Genomic DNA, 16,303 nt, shown 5'->3' with positions numbered 1-16,303 from the left:
CCAGAGGTCCGCTTCCCCCATCATAGCCCTAGCTATCTTCATCCAAGGTCTGCTCTTCTGGTTGAAGCATCAATATCCATTTCAGCAAAAGCATGGATATGAGCAAGGAAGGTTGTCCATTGTTAAAGAAAGAATGTGAAACATAGGAATACCAAATAATAATTAATGGTAACAATCCCTGGCCAGTAATTTAACGGTATGGTTATATCAGAATGCAGCTGTTAATCACACAAAACCTATTCATGCGTCTTTGTTGTCTTATTTTACCTTGGCCATCAATGTCCATTTCAGCAAAAGCATGAATATGAGCAAGGAAGGTTGTGCACTGTTAGGGACTTTTGATTGTTCTTACTAATCCCAGGAGAAGCATTATTGAAACTGAGTGTAGACCATCACTGATACGACCAAATGCCAATGTAAGTACGTAATATCACGGTGCACAGGTAGTGAAAAACATGACTACTTGAGAAATTCATTACCGGTGGCGAAGGCAGATGGCGAGTCGCCATCGATGGGCGGCCGTCTGATGATATGTTTATGCTAGTGGAAACAGCTCACACATTAGTGTCTTCCAGTCATTATCAGATTTGTCGGTAAGAAGAAAAACTATATACAATAGTACTGTTGACAAATCATGCATCAGAATCTGGCCTACATAATGTTGTCCAGGTAGAACATCTTTTCGTTTCCCATGGGACATCACATTCTTTAGTTTCAACAGACAACAGAGAAAGTTCATTTCTGGCTTGCTTCTATTATACTACAAACGAACAACATATGTATATGAATGTACACGAAATTGTTTGCATTTTGACAGTAGCCATTCTTGTTTAGTTAACTAGCTCTGCAAGTGAGCAACTTCTCTCAAAGGTTTCACCTCAGCAGGTTTTCCTTCCCAACCCTTTTTAAGGTAGCTAAAGAAGAGATTCTGGATTTGTACAGGTTCACCAATCACTGCCTCTCCAACCATACCTCTCTCAGGAATGTGTATCTGGCATTCTCCATGGAAACTCCTCTTTGAGCAGTAAAATGCGCGCTACCTTTAGACAGCAAAGGCGGAGCGCTTTTGTCGATAAGGGATGCGAGGGGAGAATCCAGGTCATCCAGATCATCATCACTGGTGTATCCTCTCCTCTGGACCATTGACGCTCTCCTGTCTAGCTTTGCATTGCCACCAGTGTCCGCCACTTTCTCTGCCACATCCAGTAGGGATGGAGGGCGGTACACAACAGGAGCAGCGATACATGGAAATGCGCTGGTTGCACTTTTGTCGGTGCATCGCTCCAGCAAACTCTGCATAACATCAAGTATCATGTTAACTACAAAGTTGCACTGTATGCATCTTCGTTGTGGGAACAAGTTTTGTAAGGCTAGACTACAAAGTTTCCTCAAGACAGAAACAACACCTCAGAATTCAGCTCCTCTAGGACTATGCTAGGAACAGGATCAGGACAGAACTCATCAGGAGTGAAGTTGCATAGGATTCTTGTTACTAACGGGAGGCCAATCGAAGGGCAGATCTGACAAAGAGGTCAAAGTCTTAAACACAGCTAAACTGATTGCTAGATAGGTAGATAGATAACAGTACAATTATTCATCAGGAACTATGCATGAGCACTAACCTCTTTCCTGATAGATTTTTCTATAAGCATGTCCTTTGGGAGCATAAGGAGATCACTCAATTCATTAAGCAGTTGAAAAGACTTTGATTCAGCTGCACTTCTTTCACTTCCTGTGTCGGTACCATCCTCCTCTGAGTCATCAGCGTCGATTCCAAAGTTATCTGTTAACCATCTCGACCAATTTCCGATCTGCATATGCATTTTATTTCATATAAATTTGCTATTTTAAGTGCAATGGTAAGAAAACAACACGTTTGCATTCTAGAGTTTATGCACGGAAGTTTAGCTTCCCATGCATAAATCATTGTGAGTAAATAAAGGAAAACTGAGAAAGCACTTAAAAGGTACTGAATCAAGTACATACAGAATTCTTCAGCTGAGCGCCTGACCCAAAGCTTAGATCACCAGCTGGAATCGGCAGGACTTTTGGGTCAACAATTGGGTCAGATATAGGATCAGTGGGTATCTCACTAGCCGATTCACGAAGGATTGCATTAAACATTGCAACATCTAAACGGCCTACACATTGCTCCATCACCTGATAATTCACAAAACACATGAATATAACATTTATATTAATATTTTCAGTAAGAAATGTTTTTCTTTTCTTTTTGTCAAGCTAAGGATGTCAAAGAATACCAATTTTGCCAATACTGGTAAACAGCCACATTCATGTCCACCAGCACGGAGGGGGCATATTCTGTTGAATGCATCGTGAAATGCAGCCTTCCACAGGTTAACAGAAAAGGTGCCTTGCTGCTGATCACCCAAAGAAGGACCTAACACTCTCCCAGTCTTTGGGGTTGACGATCCTTCCACCGGAGTTTGCATGTGAGGAGTTAGTGCCTGAACAACAAACGTTCTTCAGAAAATTGACAACATGGAGAAATCAGATATAATCACAGAACAATATCATTGCGAGCTATTTCTTTGTGAAACACTCAACTAGAACATCCAGTTTGGAGCAAGGGATGCTCAGTTTCATGCATGTGTCAGCAAGAATATAGTCTAACTTTTACCTGCCACCACACTGTTTCTACTATCCGAGAAAATATCCATGATTCAATCTTCTCCAATGCAGCCAAAAGTGTACTTGTTTCATGCCAATCATCCGGTACCTGCATGCCAGTAAATTTGGTTTGTTTGCCACTGGAGCTATTTGTCCATAGCATTGGCATCGATCTCCCATCAAGACTTTTTGCACTACCATTCATGTTGATGGCTGTAATGGTTGAAGACGATTGGCATGAGATACCAATAGTTTGTGCAATTATCTCCCTTAGCACAACTGTATTGGACAGCCAGAATGTCAATCTACAAGAGAGCAGAGTTTAATTCAAGGAAATTGATGGTTATGACCTATTTTCAAGGTAAAATAGAGGCATATCGTGGCCATATTTTACCTTGATGCATCGTTACTGCATGATTTCGCAACAAGCACTAGGCCAGACACAGTGCTTTTTGCCACCGAAGCTATCTTATCTGAGGACCAAAACTTTGATGCATGAATGTACATCCTAGAAAGACGCCGAGCTGGGGTATGCAGCTTATGTGCCGAACTTCCGTGCTCAGGCAATACAGAGTAGAGGGAAACTTCGAGCGCAGCAACTTCACGAAGTTCTTGTTCCAACTTGTCAATCTTTGATTGTAACTCCTCATTCCTTTGATACACAACTGGTTTCTCATCATCAACTATCTTTTCTTCAATTTCAGGAATTTCATCGTCAGTACCAGTGCTCTGATCACAATGTGGAGCTTCATCTAGCACATCAATCTCCTTGGCCTCTTCATTGCCTTTACTATCATCAACGGTTCCAGCCTCGCTAACTATATCGTCTGTTTCCTCAGAAAGCTCTGATGGAGCACGAGAAGGAACTCTTACAGTATCTGACCTTCTAACTTCAGCAGATTTCGCAGCGTTAACAACTTTCCTGGGTTTTGGAGATCTACTCTGAATGTTGTTTGAAGCTTTATGTTGCAGCTTGTTCTGAACTTGACGGCTGCCACTGCTTTTTGCCATGCGAGGGCTATTTTCTCTTGTATCCTTTCTCATGAGTTTCTTGGAAACTCCTGAAACTCTGGCCGGTTCATAATCTGATCCAACCCCCTTCTCGTCTCTTACTTCCCCATTATCTTTGGCACCCATTTCTGAATATTTATAATCTCTGCTAGAATTGTGGTACCTGGAAAAATAATAAAGTCCAAATGATTAATCATTATAATTTGTAGCAACTTTTGCTAGGCGATCAACTAATTAAAACCAAAGCATGCCCAATTAAGATCGAGCACTATCGACACCGAGGAAAACACCAACTTTATGATTCAGAAGATTATGCAGTGAATCAAAATCCAGACTTATCATACTATGAAGTGCTATCATACATCAAAATGAAATCATTCCGCAGAAAAAAAAAATAGAGAGCAAAATTTTGCCAGTAGACTCCTTCGTATGGGCGGTTAACTGAAACAAGAAATCAGAGCCCCCTGAAAGTTTTTTTTAAAAAAAACAACAACCAAACCATTGGCCAAGAAACCAATCATCAGCAAAAGCAACTACTAGTAGTAGCATGGCAAAGAGCATCTTAAAAGAAGAAATCATTACTAGTTGCCTGGACGATATTCCGTCATAAATGCAGATGGCACCACACATCTACCCCCGGAGAATCCTAATCCGCAACCGAATTGCCCATTTAAACGACAAGGAAACAGCACTCGCAGTCGCAGGAATGAATCAGCAGGTCGAACGGTGATGGCAACCGTGCGTGTCGCCGGAAATTCAGAAATGTGGATCACACAAGCTACCACCAATCAACGGAGACAAGCTAATCATCAATGCTGCCGCCCAGAAGGCAGAGATCCTGGTCTCTCTCTCACACACACACAGACACAGTAACGAAGCTCCAATCGAAAAACCTCCCAGCAAATCAAGAAAGCATGCTTAAACAAGATCGAATCCCCGCGAATCGAGAAGCTCACCAATCCTGATCCCCCACGCCCCCCCCCCCCCCCCCCCCAACGAGAGAGGAGAGATCCGGCCGTGGAAGGGCTGCAAAGACTCCAGGGTAGCAGAAACGCAAGGAGTAGCAGCCGGGGTCACCCACCGGTTCTGGCGTGGCGACCCGCGCGCCGAGCAAGCAGCAGGAGATGCAACGGCAACGGCAACGACAACCGCCCCAACCGGGCGGGCGTGGCGGCGTCCTACCCGGACTGAACGGTGCCTGTTCGACGTAATGCGGAGCCGGCGGGCAGCTGTCCGATGTCGTCCAGGCCGCCCACGCGTGCGCCGTGCGGGCGTCGGCGTCGGCGGACGGCGGCGAGGGAAGCGTGGTGGCTGCGCTGGCGGTGGAATGGTGTGGTCGCCGCTTGGCTTGGTTAATATGGGGGGAGCCGAGCCGAGCCGAGCCGCGTTTCGGCTCGGCTCGAGTCCGCTCACCGGGAGGTGAGGTGAGAGAGAGAGAGAGATTTGTTTCTTCACCGTTCTTTCTTTCTTTCTTTTTCACGATTTATTTATGTGAGTTCTTAGGAATTTTTTTTAAAGCCCCATCGGTAGACCTATAATAAGTTAAAGTAAAAGTTAAATTTTAAATTTTTAAATTAATTTTAAGATATTTTCAATATAAATTTCTTTTTAGCGTTAGCTTTTAAGTTGCTTTTGATTTATTAGGAAATGTGGGCAACCGATGAGCCTCTTAGCTTCTTTTGCTCACAAGTGACATCAGTGGCGGTGTATGTGAGATTTTTTTTTGGGTCATTATAGTAGTACTTGGGCCCTGTTTAGTTCGCGAAAAGAAAATTTTTTAGATGTTACATCGAATGTTTGACCGGATGTTAGAAGGGGTTTTCAGACACGAATGAAAAAACTATTTTCATAACTCGTCTGGAAACCGCGAGACGAATCTTTTGAGGATAATTAATCAGTCATTAGTACGTGTGTGTTATTGTAGCACTTATGGCTAATCATGAACTAATTAGGCTCGAATGATTCGTCTCACGATCTCCTTCTTAACTGTGCAATTAGTTTTTATTTTTATCAATATTTAATGCATGTGTCCAAAGATTTGAAGTGGTATTTTTGTGAAAAAAATTTGGGAACTAAACCGGGCTTGGTAACCTGTAAAACTGGCGTGAAGAGGGCCAAATTTATTAACATATAGTTATATTTATTTACCTCTATTTCCGTTATTAATTCCAGGATGATATAAACAGTCCTACCACCGTTCATAATACTAATTATTCTCCATCAATCACTTTACAGTTAAATTCATTCCCAAATGAACTGCCCAAAAGCACCCTTAACACTACCTCATTTATTAAAGAGCATCCAAGTCATTTTTACCCGAGCTTAACCTCCGCTAAACAACGTAGAATTATAATTTTCTTTCGAACAAAAGGAGTATGTACTTTTTTATATTTTAAGCTTTATTTTTTTCCCCGGCCAGACTCTCAACCATGGATTTTGATGTGCCTAAATGTATGAATAAAGTCCGATATGTATGAATATTAATTATGTAAAGCAATGTTGTACAGAGGTAAGGCTAAAAACCTCAAAATTACAAAAAAGAAGATCTGTATGGGTTCTAATATGGCAAAAGGCGATATAAAACGTCAACAAGAAAAACAATGTACAAGTGAGGCAATAATTTTTATGCTATATATGCTATGAAATTAAGTGCACTTTGGATGTGATCTTGTGCGGTGCTTAGGTGCATACTGTTACCTTTGTTGCACGTTGAACTGTGGGGATTATAAAAGGGTGCACTCCAGTTCTGTCTTGGATAGGCGCATGCTTTCCGCCTCTCCTTTTTGTCTCACTACTTTATTCCATTTTTATTTCAATTTTTTTGGTGAAAAAACATCTAGTTAATTACCTTAATCCCTCTTAACATACTAATCTGTAATACACCCCTTTAAAAGTTAGCCTCACTCCTGTACTGGTATTTTATTTTTATGAATCGAATAGCTTATCCCCTATTTCTATGAAATAGTCACGACTCACTAAATACATTAATTTGTTATATGGGAGCTCTCAAATTTAGCCCTGTCATAAATTGTTCAGCCATTGGATCGAAGTGGCTATGAGATATCAACTATCATATCAATGTTTTTTTTTATCAAAGGAGTTCTAATGTCCTGCTATGATGCGAGGGGCATCTACTAGTTATACATAGCCAGCAATTTATTTTTTCTGAAGGGAGGGAGTATGTGGGTAGTACTTTTGCTCAAATATTTAGGGGAGAAAAGAACCCATAACTTCATTTACGAAGTTAATTCTTCTCTAAATACATACTCCATTCGTCCATGAATATAAGGGATTTTTATTGGATGTAAGTATCCTAGTGCTACGAGTGAATCTGGACAGAGTATGTCTAGATTCGTAGTATTAGGATACATCCCATCCACCCAAAATCCCTTATATTTTGGGACGGATGGAGTATTCAACTAGTTATCAGCTATGATATTACATATACAATAGCAATAACCAACCAAATTAAGGCTACATCCATTCTGGCATTTAGAGGGGATATTTGACAGCACGCAAAATGAGATAAATTATTAGTGTGTGATTAATCAAATATTAATTATTATAAACTTAAATATATTTTTATTTTTATTTTTATTTTTAGAAAAAAAATATGTAGTGCTTTTTTTAAAAAATCATCATTTAGCAATTAAGGAAATGTGCTCACGAAAAATTGAGGTTAATCTATAACAACGTTAAATTTCAATTTGGCCCTAGAATAGCATATACTCCCGTCATTCTAAAATATAGTAGCAACATAGTACTAGATCAGATATAACCATATTCGTGAAACTAGATTATATCTAATATCCATTATTTAAATTGTTATATTTTAAAACGGTGAAGTACACTACTTTGTACCATTGTGCTCTAACAGTAGTAAGTTCTAATAAAGTAAAATTTGTTTGTGCACCGGCCAGAAGACATCCCTCCTCTCATCATCACCAAATCACCTAATTACGAGACGATGGGTCCTTGATTAGTCCCCACCTCACGCAACACGACACATATATTTACACACATCCGTCTGCATTCTGCACGCCGTTGACAAAAAAAAAAAGAAGCTGTGACAATCTGGATCCATCTACTGTGTTGCCAGTACACAAGAGCCCCAAACAATTTTCTATACACACACTAGCTGCTCCTATGCAAGTACCACGGAGTTCATCGGTTGGCCTAATAAATTAAAGCAAAAGTTAAATTTTATATTTTCGAGTTTAATTTTGAAGTCAAATTTTAAGATATCCGCAACATAATTTCTATACAGTGTTAGCTTTAAATCGCTACGAACAGATATATAAAAGTTTTACTTATAAATTAATTTTTATTCCTTAATAAGCTAAAACAGATTATTAGGGAATACGGGTAACCGATGAGGGTCAGTACCACTACCAACATTGCACATCTGCATGTGATTCACAGACAAGTGGGCCCAGATGTTCATGTTTGTTCCTTGTTTCCTACTGCCCTTCTGGTGCATGCAGATGCAGTCAGGTGAGGTCTAATATGCGTTCTCCCTTGGCACCAATTAGAGCACAATCTCAATTATACTAATATTATTTTTCAAAAAAAAAGTGGAAGAACATATTCTTCTGGCTAAGTCATTAGTGCAAAGAAAAAAAAGAGAGAAACAGATATGAAAAGAAAGGAGATCTTGTTGTTTTTTTTTCTCTCTTTTTGATTTTTATAAAGGGAGGTGACCGGACTCCGGTGCAGCTTCAGGTTAACCGGGAGGAGCTGTCGGTGACCACCGTCCACCGGCCGGCTCCAGTCACCGTGCGTATCAGAGAATTGGCTTATGCTAACGACGGATCAATCAGGTATTTTTTTTAGTCTTTATATATTTACGCTTTTGCCCTCGGCCGCCGGCAAGCCGGAGTATTCAAGATGCATGGGCCCACACGCAGTGTCAACGATGGCCGGCCTCTGCTGCGCCTCACAGCCTACTAAACCTTACTCCCTCCATCCCATAATATAAGGGATTTTAAGGTTTTGCTTATAGTGTTTAACCACTCGTCTTATTTAAAAAATTTATGTAAATATAAAAAAAAGAAAAGTTGTGATTAAAATACTTTGGATAATAAAGTAAGTAAAAAAATAAATAATAATTCTAAAAATTTTTTAAATAAGATGAGTGGTCAAACAGTGCAAACAAAAACTTAAAATCCTTTATATTATGAGATGGAGGGAGTACATCATACTGATCATTAATACTACCCACGTACATCAGTACATGTACGTATAGGTACCGCACATTTAGTGTGGTATAGGAGTAGTCTTGTTTGGAAAAGCCTCTCTCTTTGAAAGGCTTCAATGTTAGGAAAAATTTAACCTCCTTTGGATAGTAGAATCACATGCTCCGTCTTCTAATACTAGTTGTATTCCATACATTTAGAACGGGATCACAGGAATTTTTAGGGGTGATTCTTTAACATGGAGCGGTTTTTCGAAAGGTTTTTTTTGAAAGGAGAGGGAGTTGTTTCTCTAAGGAAGGAGGCTGACTAATAACTTTTAAAGCAGTTAAGAAGATAATAATATAACACACTTATTTTTTAATTCATTTGATTATTTATACATTCTACTCCCTCTATCATAAAGTATGCCAATTTTTCCTGTTCCAAAGCGTATAAATTCATAGTACTAGATTGTGTATAATCCAGTACTAAATTGTTATTTAGTAGTACTCTTTTCTCACTGTACTTGATAAATATTGTTCAGTTTGTGAGAAAAATCAACTGCACCATATATTTAGAAAATGGATGTAAAAAATAGTGTAAGATATTATGGAATTTCTTCATGGTAAGTGGGGCTTTATATTTCGCATGTTGGGGGAACATAAGATGGGCAATGTGTTGTACTTCTCATATGGAAGTAGGGATGCAAGTGGATAGTCCCGCTACCTGTATAAAAACCCGCTCATTACTTTAATTTTTACGTGGTAGTGCAAAATTTAGAAAAAAAAATAAACTAGAAATGAGATAAGCGGGCTAAAAAAAACCTGATTGCCCGCCCCACTTGCATCCCTATATGGAAGTTGAAGGCATGAAGCTACACCACCTGAAATTCGTCATGTACGGGAAAAGAAACTTTGAGGACAAACTTTGCCCTCCGGAACTAAACAAGTCAGGCATTAAGATTAAGCAAATGATAACTACACTCAACAGCAAAATCGTCTAATCTCATCAAGTATGTCCAATCACCAGTAATGATGCCAAACAGTCGTACAGAGTTTAAGCAATGCTGTGTAACATACTGACATGTGGTCCTTGAGGACACATTTATCATGTATAGTTGTATAACACATTTATCATGTAAACCTCTATGTGTACTCAATTCGGTTTTGGTCCGTGGGGATCCAACAACCCCCACACAGTGGATCTGCTAACGGTCGGTGAGAGACCCTTTTCTCAGTTCTCATTTTCACGCAGTTTGAATATGTCTCTTTCATCCTGACCAAAGAGGCTTTGGAAAAGGATGTCTAGACACATGGAATTATACCCTTTTTTTTCTCTTTTTTATAATGGAGCATGGAATTATACCTGTACTGGGAGTTTGCTAAAAAAAAAGATTGTCATACCTGCAAAAAGAGCTCCATATATTGACCGACAGGTGTCAGCAAACCCATCCATCAGAAGTTCCATAGAGCTAGCTAGCTGCTCGTCAGCAATTTCGGCATATAGAAAGATCTGGACTTCTGGAGCTACAAGGCAGGCCATATCAGTATTCAGTAAGAAGGACCTACAAAAGAAAAAAAAGAAATTAACTTAGCAGCATGTTAGGACCGCGACTGCTCTCACAAGGACATGCCAACAGCAACCACCGTATTGCTTTGCATATACAGCTTGTCAGCTCGCATTGTGAGATTGAATGTCAATGGTTGCTTCATAGTACCTCAGCAATCAATCCTTAGGTGGTACACTGATCCCCCATTCTACCAGTTTCTGACTAAAAACATCACAACCACAGCCACAGGAGTAGGTTAATGTACTGACCTGGAGTCACGTTGGAGTTACGATTCGGAGGGTGAAGCAAACCAAGCAACCAGCTGAAAGGGCCAAGAGACCATACACACAGAGCTAATTCATCAGGTAGAACGGTGATGAGACAGCAATGTTTCATTTACTTCCATTAGGGATGAACAGAATTGAGCTATACATATCCGTTGGATCACAATCATAACAGGCAGCAAGAGAGTGATGCAGTAGGGACAGAAAATAAAGCAGAATTATATGTTATACCTGAGATGGAGCAGTATGAGGCGCCCTACTAATGATTATATCCAAGTACATGTAACTTTGATGAGACTGCATAATTTGTGGGTGGTGACTCTCTAACCAAGTTTTTTCCCACAAGATATTGCAACTGAAATAATTATATCTCAATATCTGTTTGACAAGAACTATAACTTGCATTTTTGGAGTTCTTCAAGGATAACATCAACTATAACTTGCACTTTGGGGTTCTCACTAAGGATAGCATCAGTGAAATTAATCAATTTCACTAGTATAATAAAGATGCAAAAGATTAGCTATCAGCAAGAGTAACTCAGCTTTTAAATGAGGAAAATATTGTATAAAACTTTATTCATCAAATAAACATGGCAACTACATTTCTTTGAAAGGCATCATCAGGTAAGAAGTTAGTGTCACAACAGGAAGATCGGTTCATAACTTTAGAAAAAAGTTGCAATCTTGTAAGATAAGTTACTACACATCTGCTAAAGATCTGAAACTCTTCCGAAAGCTCATGCATACACAAAGTTGGAAAAATGTAATCATGCGAAAGTACAAGATAGACATATACATGACACCAAAAAGTTTATACATGGTTCAAACATCCCTTCCAAAACAGCAAGTAGAACAAATATACATCGAAGAGTTAAATAAGTCGTCCAAAGGACTAAGAATTTGAAGGCTGTAACATTAAGGTAAAACAAAATGTGTTAAATGTGAAGGGACATATCTTTATTTGGTAGACCAAAAGTTCCATGATGTCAACTCTCAACAATTAACTGGTAGAATAGTGCACAAGAAATTTCAAATAATACTCAATGGTGTTTAGATGCAGGCACTCAGCTTAAGTATATGATGATTTGTTGTGTTGGTCATAGACTTTTAGTTATTAGCACTTCAGCAGCTGCTTGTTAAATAAAAGAATGTAAAAAATTGAAATAATGAAGTATAGCCCTTACAGTTACCCAATTTTAACTTGAATACTTTAGACAGTAAACAAAATGCCAGTGCCTCATGTCCATGCTTGTGGTCCCTAACAAGCAGAATCATCCCATCATGTAGACTAAATTATTTAGGAAATGTCAACAACTAAGGAAAAAAGGTTTGGTTCACGCCTCACTGGCATAAAAGAATGTACTCCGTTATGGTTTTAGCTCGCATAGACTTATAAGAAATAGCACTAAAATAACAATTCTAATAATATGGATAATTGGTTTAAGGACTTCTTGAATGCATTCGGTAGTTCGGTTGACAACATGAGCTAAATCTTCAACGAAACAACAATGTAATTCATATCAAATCATATAAAAGCATCCATGAAATTTTGGCAGGCTATATTTATACATATTTAGATCATTAGAGTAAGAAATTTATATTGCCAAAGCTGCAAGATAGCATTGGTGTCCACAAAGACTAATCATAGCATGAGCAAGAGATTGCATGCTGGACAACAAAAGCTGCAGTGACAGTGCAAAAATGCTTTGTTGGTAAAGATGCAGACACTGCTCAAATCTAATAAATCCACAGGATGCTCAGATGTCAGGGACTCAGTGCACAATATAATCACCACAGCATGAAGAATAATGCAGTGAACTAGTGATAAATAAATTGCAGGAGAAAATTTCATAGCTTCGATAGGAATCGCCGTTAATCAAGAGGCAACAGTGCAACACATTGTCTAAACTGCTGCAAAAGATCAAGACAGTCAAATGCAAAATTTGAAAAAATCCTCACTGTAAAGCTTATTTGTCAGATACAGAGCACAGACACAAAAATGCATCATGTACCAACTGAACAGGTAAACAATATGTGTAATGTGTTAGGTAAGTGTTGGTCAATAAGCATATGCCTGCCTAAGTAAGTGGGTTATTCTTTTCAGACTTTTGTTTTCAAGTGCTTGGTCAAGGGTACACATGTGAAGGCTTCAAAAGGAGGCATCATTAACAAATATTTAGCATTATTCAAATGGATAACAACAGTTCATTAAGCATAGGCATATAGTACTGATGTCCTGGAGTGGACATTAAATATTTTAGTGAAACTTTTCAAGATATCCGAACTTAGCCACCCTGATTGGGGCAAGATTACAGGGGCCTCTCGGATTTCTGGGTCTCTGTAGAATGTATCTGGAGGAGAAGCCCTAATAAATGTTCATATGGCACAACCTTGTAGTTCAAAGTTTACACAATTTAGGAAGATAGGCTGCCTGTAGAAAGCCTTAGCATTTCAGTATGCACCCCTTCTTGTATTGAATATAGACAGGCCCAACCCTGCAAGGGGCCTTGTAAGTTGTAAGAGGGAAGGTCAATAAATGGTCAAAGAAGAGAAGCATTGAGAGTCCTTACAGCTGAAGGGTAGCGCAAACAACTTAGAGATTCAATTTAATTCCATGTAACAACTGAGGGACCGTCGCATTAGAGATGGCAAAATATTAGGAAGTGGGTCTGGACACACCGCTGGGCCTATCGGATTTCTGTACGGCAAGGTCATTTTCCCACCTTAAAATGTTTCTTGCTTTAATATTCTAATCAAGAGCACAGACAACCAATCCTTGTAGTTTACCCCTTAATCCAAATGGAAAATTGCACTTTCTTGTAATTGCTATTACCTTAGCCACCTAAACATACCTTCATGCTCTATTTCAACAGCACATTTTGAACCTCCACTTCATTCAGACATGAGAGAAATATATCCCACACATTTTGGTGAGGAACCATTTTCACAAGTCAATCTTTGAGGAGTATATTACCTATAGCAGAAGGGAGTATCACTCTTAATATTTGATGTTAAACCAGGACAATGTGATAAAAGCCATAAGGACAATGCAGGCTCACCAGGAACACATATCAGTATGTCACACATGCATTAGCATGATCCCTATGAGGCTATGACTTTCAACAACAATCGTCACATTCAACATGAAAATTATTCAAACTTTATATGACCAGCTAAATTTGATTATGCATTGTAACAACCATTTCCTCTAGAGGACAACATCCGTGGCAACAAAAGCCTCACGCGATTCCATGGGCTTGTAGTTCACTCAGACCCTATCTCACTCTACATGAGCAACTACATTTCCTTAAAAACCTCACCTGTCACTAACATAAGCTTTCGCAGTTTAATTTACATATAACCTAGTACTTAACTTCTCGTAGAGAGAGATTTCTCGAAGAAAAAAAGATAATCGTTGGCACTCCAGCAGCAAGAATTACCCCGCATAATATCTGACATTTTCATCTACTGGTGCATTTCATTGTAGCATTTTGCCAAAACCAGGAGGAAATTATAAGCCAATGGATACCAACAAACAAATGTACTGCAACAGGTATGCAAAAATCTCAGTTTGCAAACCACTAAAAAGGTATAACATGTTCACCATCATGCCAAAAAAAGAAAGAAAGAAAGAGAGATACAATCATGACTCATACTACAGTTATCAAGAGAAACATCAGTAGATGTACATTTTTTTTATCAGTTTGAGGTTCATCCAATCCACTTACGGAATTACACATAACGTAGTACAAACCGTTTGAAAAGAAAGAAAAAAAAAGAAGAAAATCTAGAGTTCGCGGGGAACCTGACCGGCGGCGGCGAGGTCCTTCTCCTGGAGGCGGTCGAGGGCCTTGTGGTGCGCCCACGTCTCGAGGGTGAGGTCGGGCTTGGCGCTGAGGCCGACGCCGAGGATGGCGACGGTGAGGAAGGAGGTGACGTAGCAGGGAAGCTCCCAGTCCTCCCACTTCCGCGACTCCCCCGGCGGCGGCCGGTTGAAGAGGTGCCCCTTGGGCCGCTCCTCGTGCCCGGGCGTCGTCCACCGCCCCGCGCCGTCGCCTCCGCCCCCGCGGAGCCGCGCCCGCAGCATGCCCGCCGCCGCCGCCGAGATCGCCCGCATCGACCTCCTCGTTTTTGTGCGAGCGTGACAGATTTATCAAAGGGCCTGATAACTTTAGAGCCATTCTATTTTCAAACTTACCAAATTTTAATAAGATTACCAAAAAAATTGACCATTTAGTTTGCTGCGAATTTGGCCGCTATATAAGAAATCCTACCAAAATTTTGGTAAGTTGTCAAATTTTAACAACTATATCAAAATTTTAACAATACCAAAATTTGGTAAGGTTTTTTTAATATTAAAGTAAACAGCCCCAAATTTTTCGACAGAATTTGGGGGGAGAGGAGGAACTGCGTTGCGGAAGAGTGGAGATCGGAGAGGAGGGGTGTGGGAATCTGGAAACCTGGGCTTTTATGAATGGGCTGAGTTAGTTTCGGACCGAGATAATTGGGCTTAGATTAAGTGGGCTGAACTAGTATACCTTTACAGATAAGTTCGTCTGAGGTCTCTTAACTTGTCAACGAATCCGATTTTTCGACCTTCAACCGGAATACCAGGTACGACGGGTCCCTCAATTGTCAAAATCGGTGAAATATAGGTCCCACGGCGGTATGGACGGCGGTTTTCACTGACGTGGCGCCTAAGTGGCTAATTTAACTCAGTCTTCCCATGACGTGCAATTTGATTTGGAAAAAAATAATAAAAATTGTTGGCCCACATGTCAGTTAAAAAAATAATTTAAAAAATGGTGAGGCCCCACATGTCATTCTCACCCCTCCTCTTCTTCCTCCCCTCTCCCCAACTCCCCTTTCTTCATCTTTCTCTCTCCCCAAGTCTAGCATGGCACGAAGATGGGAATCCAGGGGATGTTGTGGAGTGGACGAAGCGGGGGATTTGGGTTTGGTTTATGCTAGTTTTGGAACAAGTCTAGCGGTTAGGGTGTCCTGTGGTGAGCGTGGTAGCGACGGCGACGGAGGAAGGTGGCGGAGGGAGCTCATCTATCAACTCCGACGGCGAGTGCTCGCGGCGGCGCCGCCGCCTCCCTCCACTCCCAGCCGCCGCGCGCCACCCCTCCTTGCCCACGCCTGGAGAGAGGATTGAGGAGAGGGGAAAGAGAGATGAATAAAGGGGAGTTGGGGGAGAGATGAGGAGGGGTGAAAATGACATGTGGGGCCCACCATTTTTAAATTATTTTTTTAGTGTAATTGACATGTGGGCCCACAAATTTTATTATTTTTCAAATCAAATTGCCGCGTAAGCGCCACGTCACTGCCACGTCATATGAAGATCGACTCAAATTAGTCGCATAGGCGCAACGTCAGCGAAAGCGACACATACATATGTTATATACTCCCTCCGTCCTAAAATAAGTACAGTTTTGCACTGTTCATGTCTAACGTTTGACCGTTCGTCTTATTTGAAAATTTTTTAAGATTAGTATTTTATTTGCTAGTAGATGATAAAACATGAATAGTATTTTGTGTGTGACTATTTTTTAAATTTTTTTCAAATAAGATGAACGGTCAAATGTTGGAAACGGAGATCCACGGATACACTTATTTTAGGATGAAGGTAGTATGTGTTAGTTCTCAATAGA

The 16,303-nt window shown here is 40.2% G+C and overlaps 2 protein-coding genes and 1 long non-coding RNA gene across 6 annotated transcripts; all 3 read right to left on the bottom strand.

Moving 5' to 3' along the window:
• Nucleotides 1-569: 569 nt before the first annotated feature.
• On the bottom strand, nucleotides 570-4,971 carry LOC4345975 (uncharacterized). Of its 3 annotated transcripts, none has more exons than XM_015794886.3 (8): nucleotides 4,599-4,971; nucleotides 3,026-3,805; nucleotides 2,642-2,936; nucleotides 2,262-2,468; nucleotides 1,987-2,160; nucleotides 1,623-1,811; nucleotides 1,407-1,520; nucleotides 570-1,293 (listed from the first exon to the last, which is right to left on the bottom strand). In XM_015794886.3, exons 2-8 carry the CDS (start codon nucleotides 3,766-3,768, stop codon nucleotides 952-954), a joined length of 2,064 nt encoding a protein of 687 aa, XP_015650372.1. In that variant the 5' UTR covers nucleotides 3,769-3,805; nucleotides 4,599-4,971; the 3' UTR covers nucleotides 570-951. The 3 variants fall into 3 exon arrangements, with proteins under 3 accessions (XP_015650372.1, XP_015650374.1, XP_015650375.1); XM_015794888.3 differs by having other exon boundaries at nucleotides 4,724-4,971; XM_015794889.3 differs by lacking the exon at nucleotides 4,599-4,971 and adding an exon at nucleotides 4,225-4,275.
• Nucleotides 4,972-9,109: 4,138 nt separating this feature from the next.
• LOC136351356 (uncharacterized) lies at nucleotides 9,110-13,619 on the bottom strand. Of its 2 annotated transcripts, XR_010734389.1 has the most exons (5): nucleotides 13,220-13,619; nucleotides 10,635-13,144; nucleotides 10,220-10,380; nucleotides 9,641-9,699; nucleotides 9,110-9,542 (listed from the first exon to the last, which is right to left on the bottom strand). It is a non-coding gene; the product is annotated as an uncharacterized lncRNA (long non-coding RNA). The 2 variants fall into 2 exon arrangements; XR_010734388.1 differs by having other exon boundaries at nucleotides 10,635-13,619.
• Nucleotides 13,620-14,175: 556 nt separating this feature from the next.
• On the bottom strand, nucleotides 14,176-14,795 carry LOC9272419 (uncharacterized). Its single transcript, XM_015793926.3, has one exon. It carries the CDS (start codon nucleotides 14,764-14,766, stop codon nucleotides 14,437-14,439), a length of 330 nt encoding a protein of 109 aa, XP_015649412.1. The 5' UTR covers nucleotides 14,767-14,795; the 3' UTR covers nucleotides 14,176-14,436.
• Nucleotides 14,796-16,303: the final 1,508 nt, after the last annotated feature.

Source organism: Oryza sativa, chromosome 8, assembly GCF_034140825.1.
Source record: "Oryza sativa Japonica Group chromosome 8, ASM3414082v1".
NCBI classification, from domain to species: domain Eukaryota; kingdom Viridiplantae; phylum Streptophyta; class Magnoliopsida; order Poales; family Poaceae; genus Oryza; species Oryza sativa.
Note: the sequence above shows the minus strand (reverse complement) of the source record. Positions and strands in the feature narration are given on the sequence as shown.

Coding starts and splice junctions, on each gene's coding strand:
- LOC4345975 (XM_015794886.3), bottom strand. CDS start 3,768: ATGGGTGCCAAAGATAATGGGGAAGTAAGAGACGAGAAGGGGGTTGGA. Junction 2,937..3,025: donor TGCAGTAACGATGCATCAAG/GTAAAATATGGC, acceptor GCTCTCTTGTAG/ATTGACATTCTGGCTGTCCA. Junction 1,812..1,986: donor GCGCTCAGCTGAAGAATTCT/GTATGTACTTGA, acceptor ATGCATATGCAG/ATCGGAAATTGGTCGAGATG.
- LOC9272419 (XM_015793926.3), bottom strand. CDS start 14,766: ATGCGGGCGATCTCGGCGGCGGCGGCGGGCATGCTGCGGGCGCGGCTC.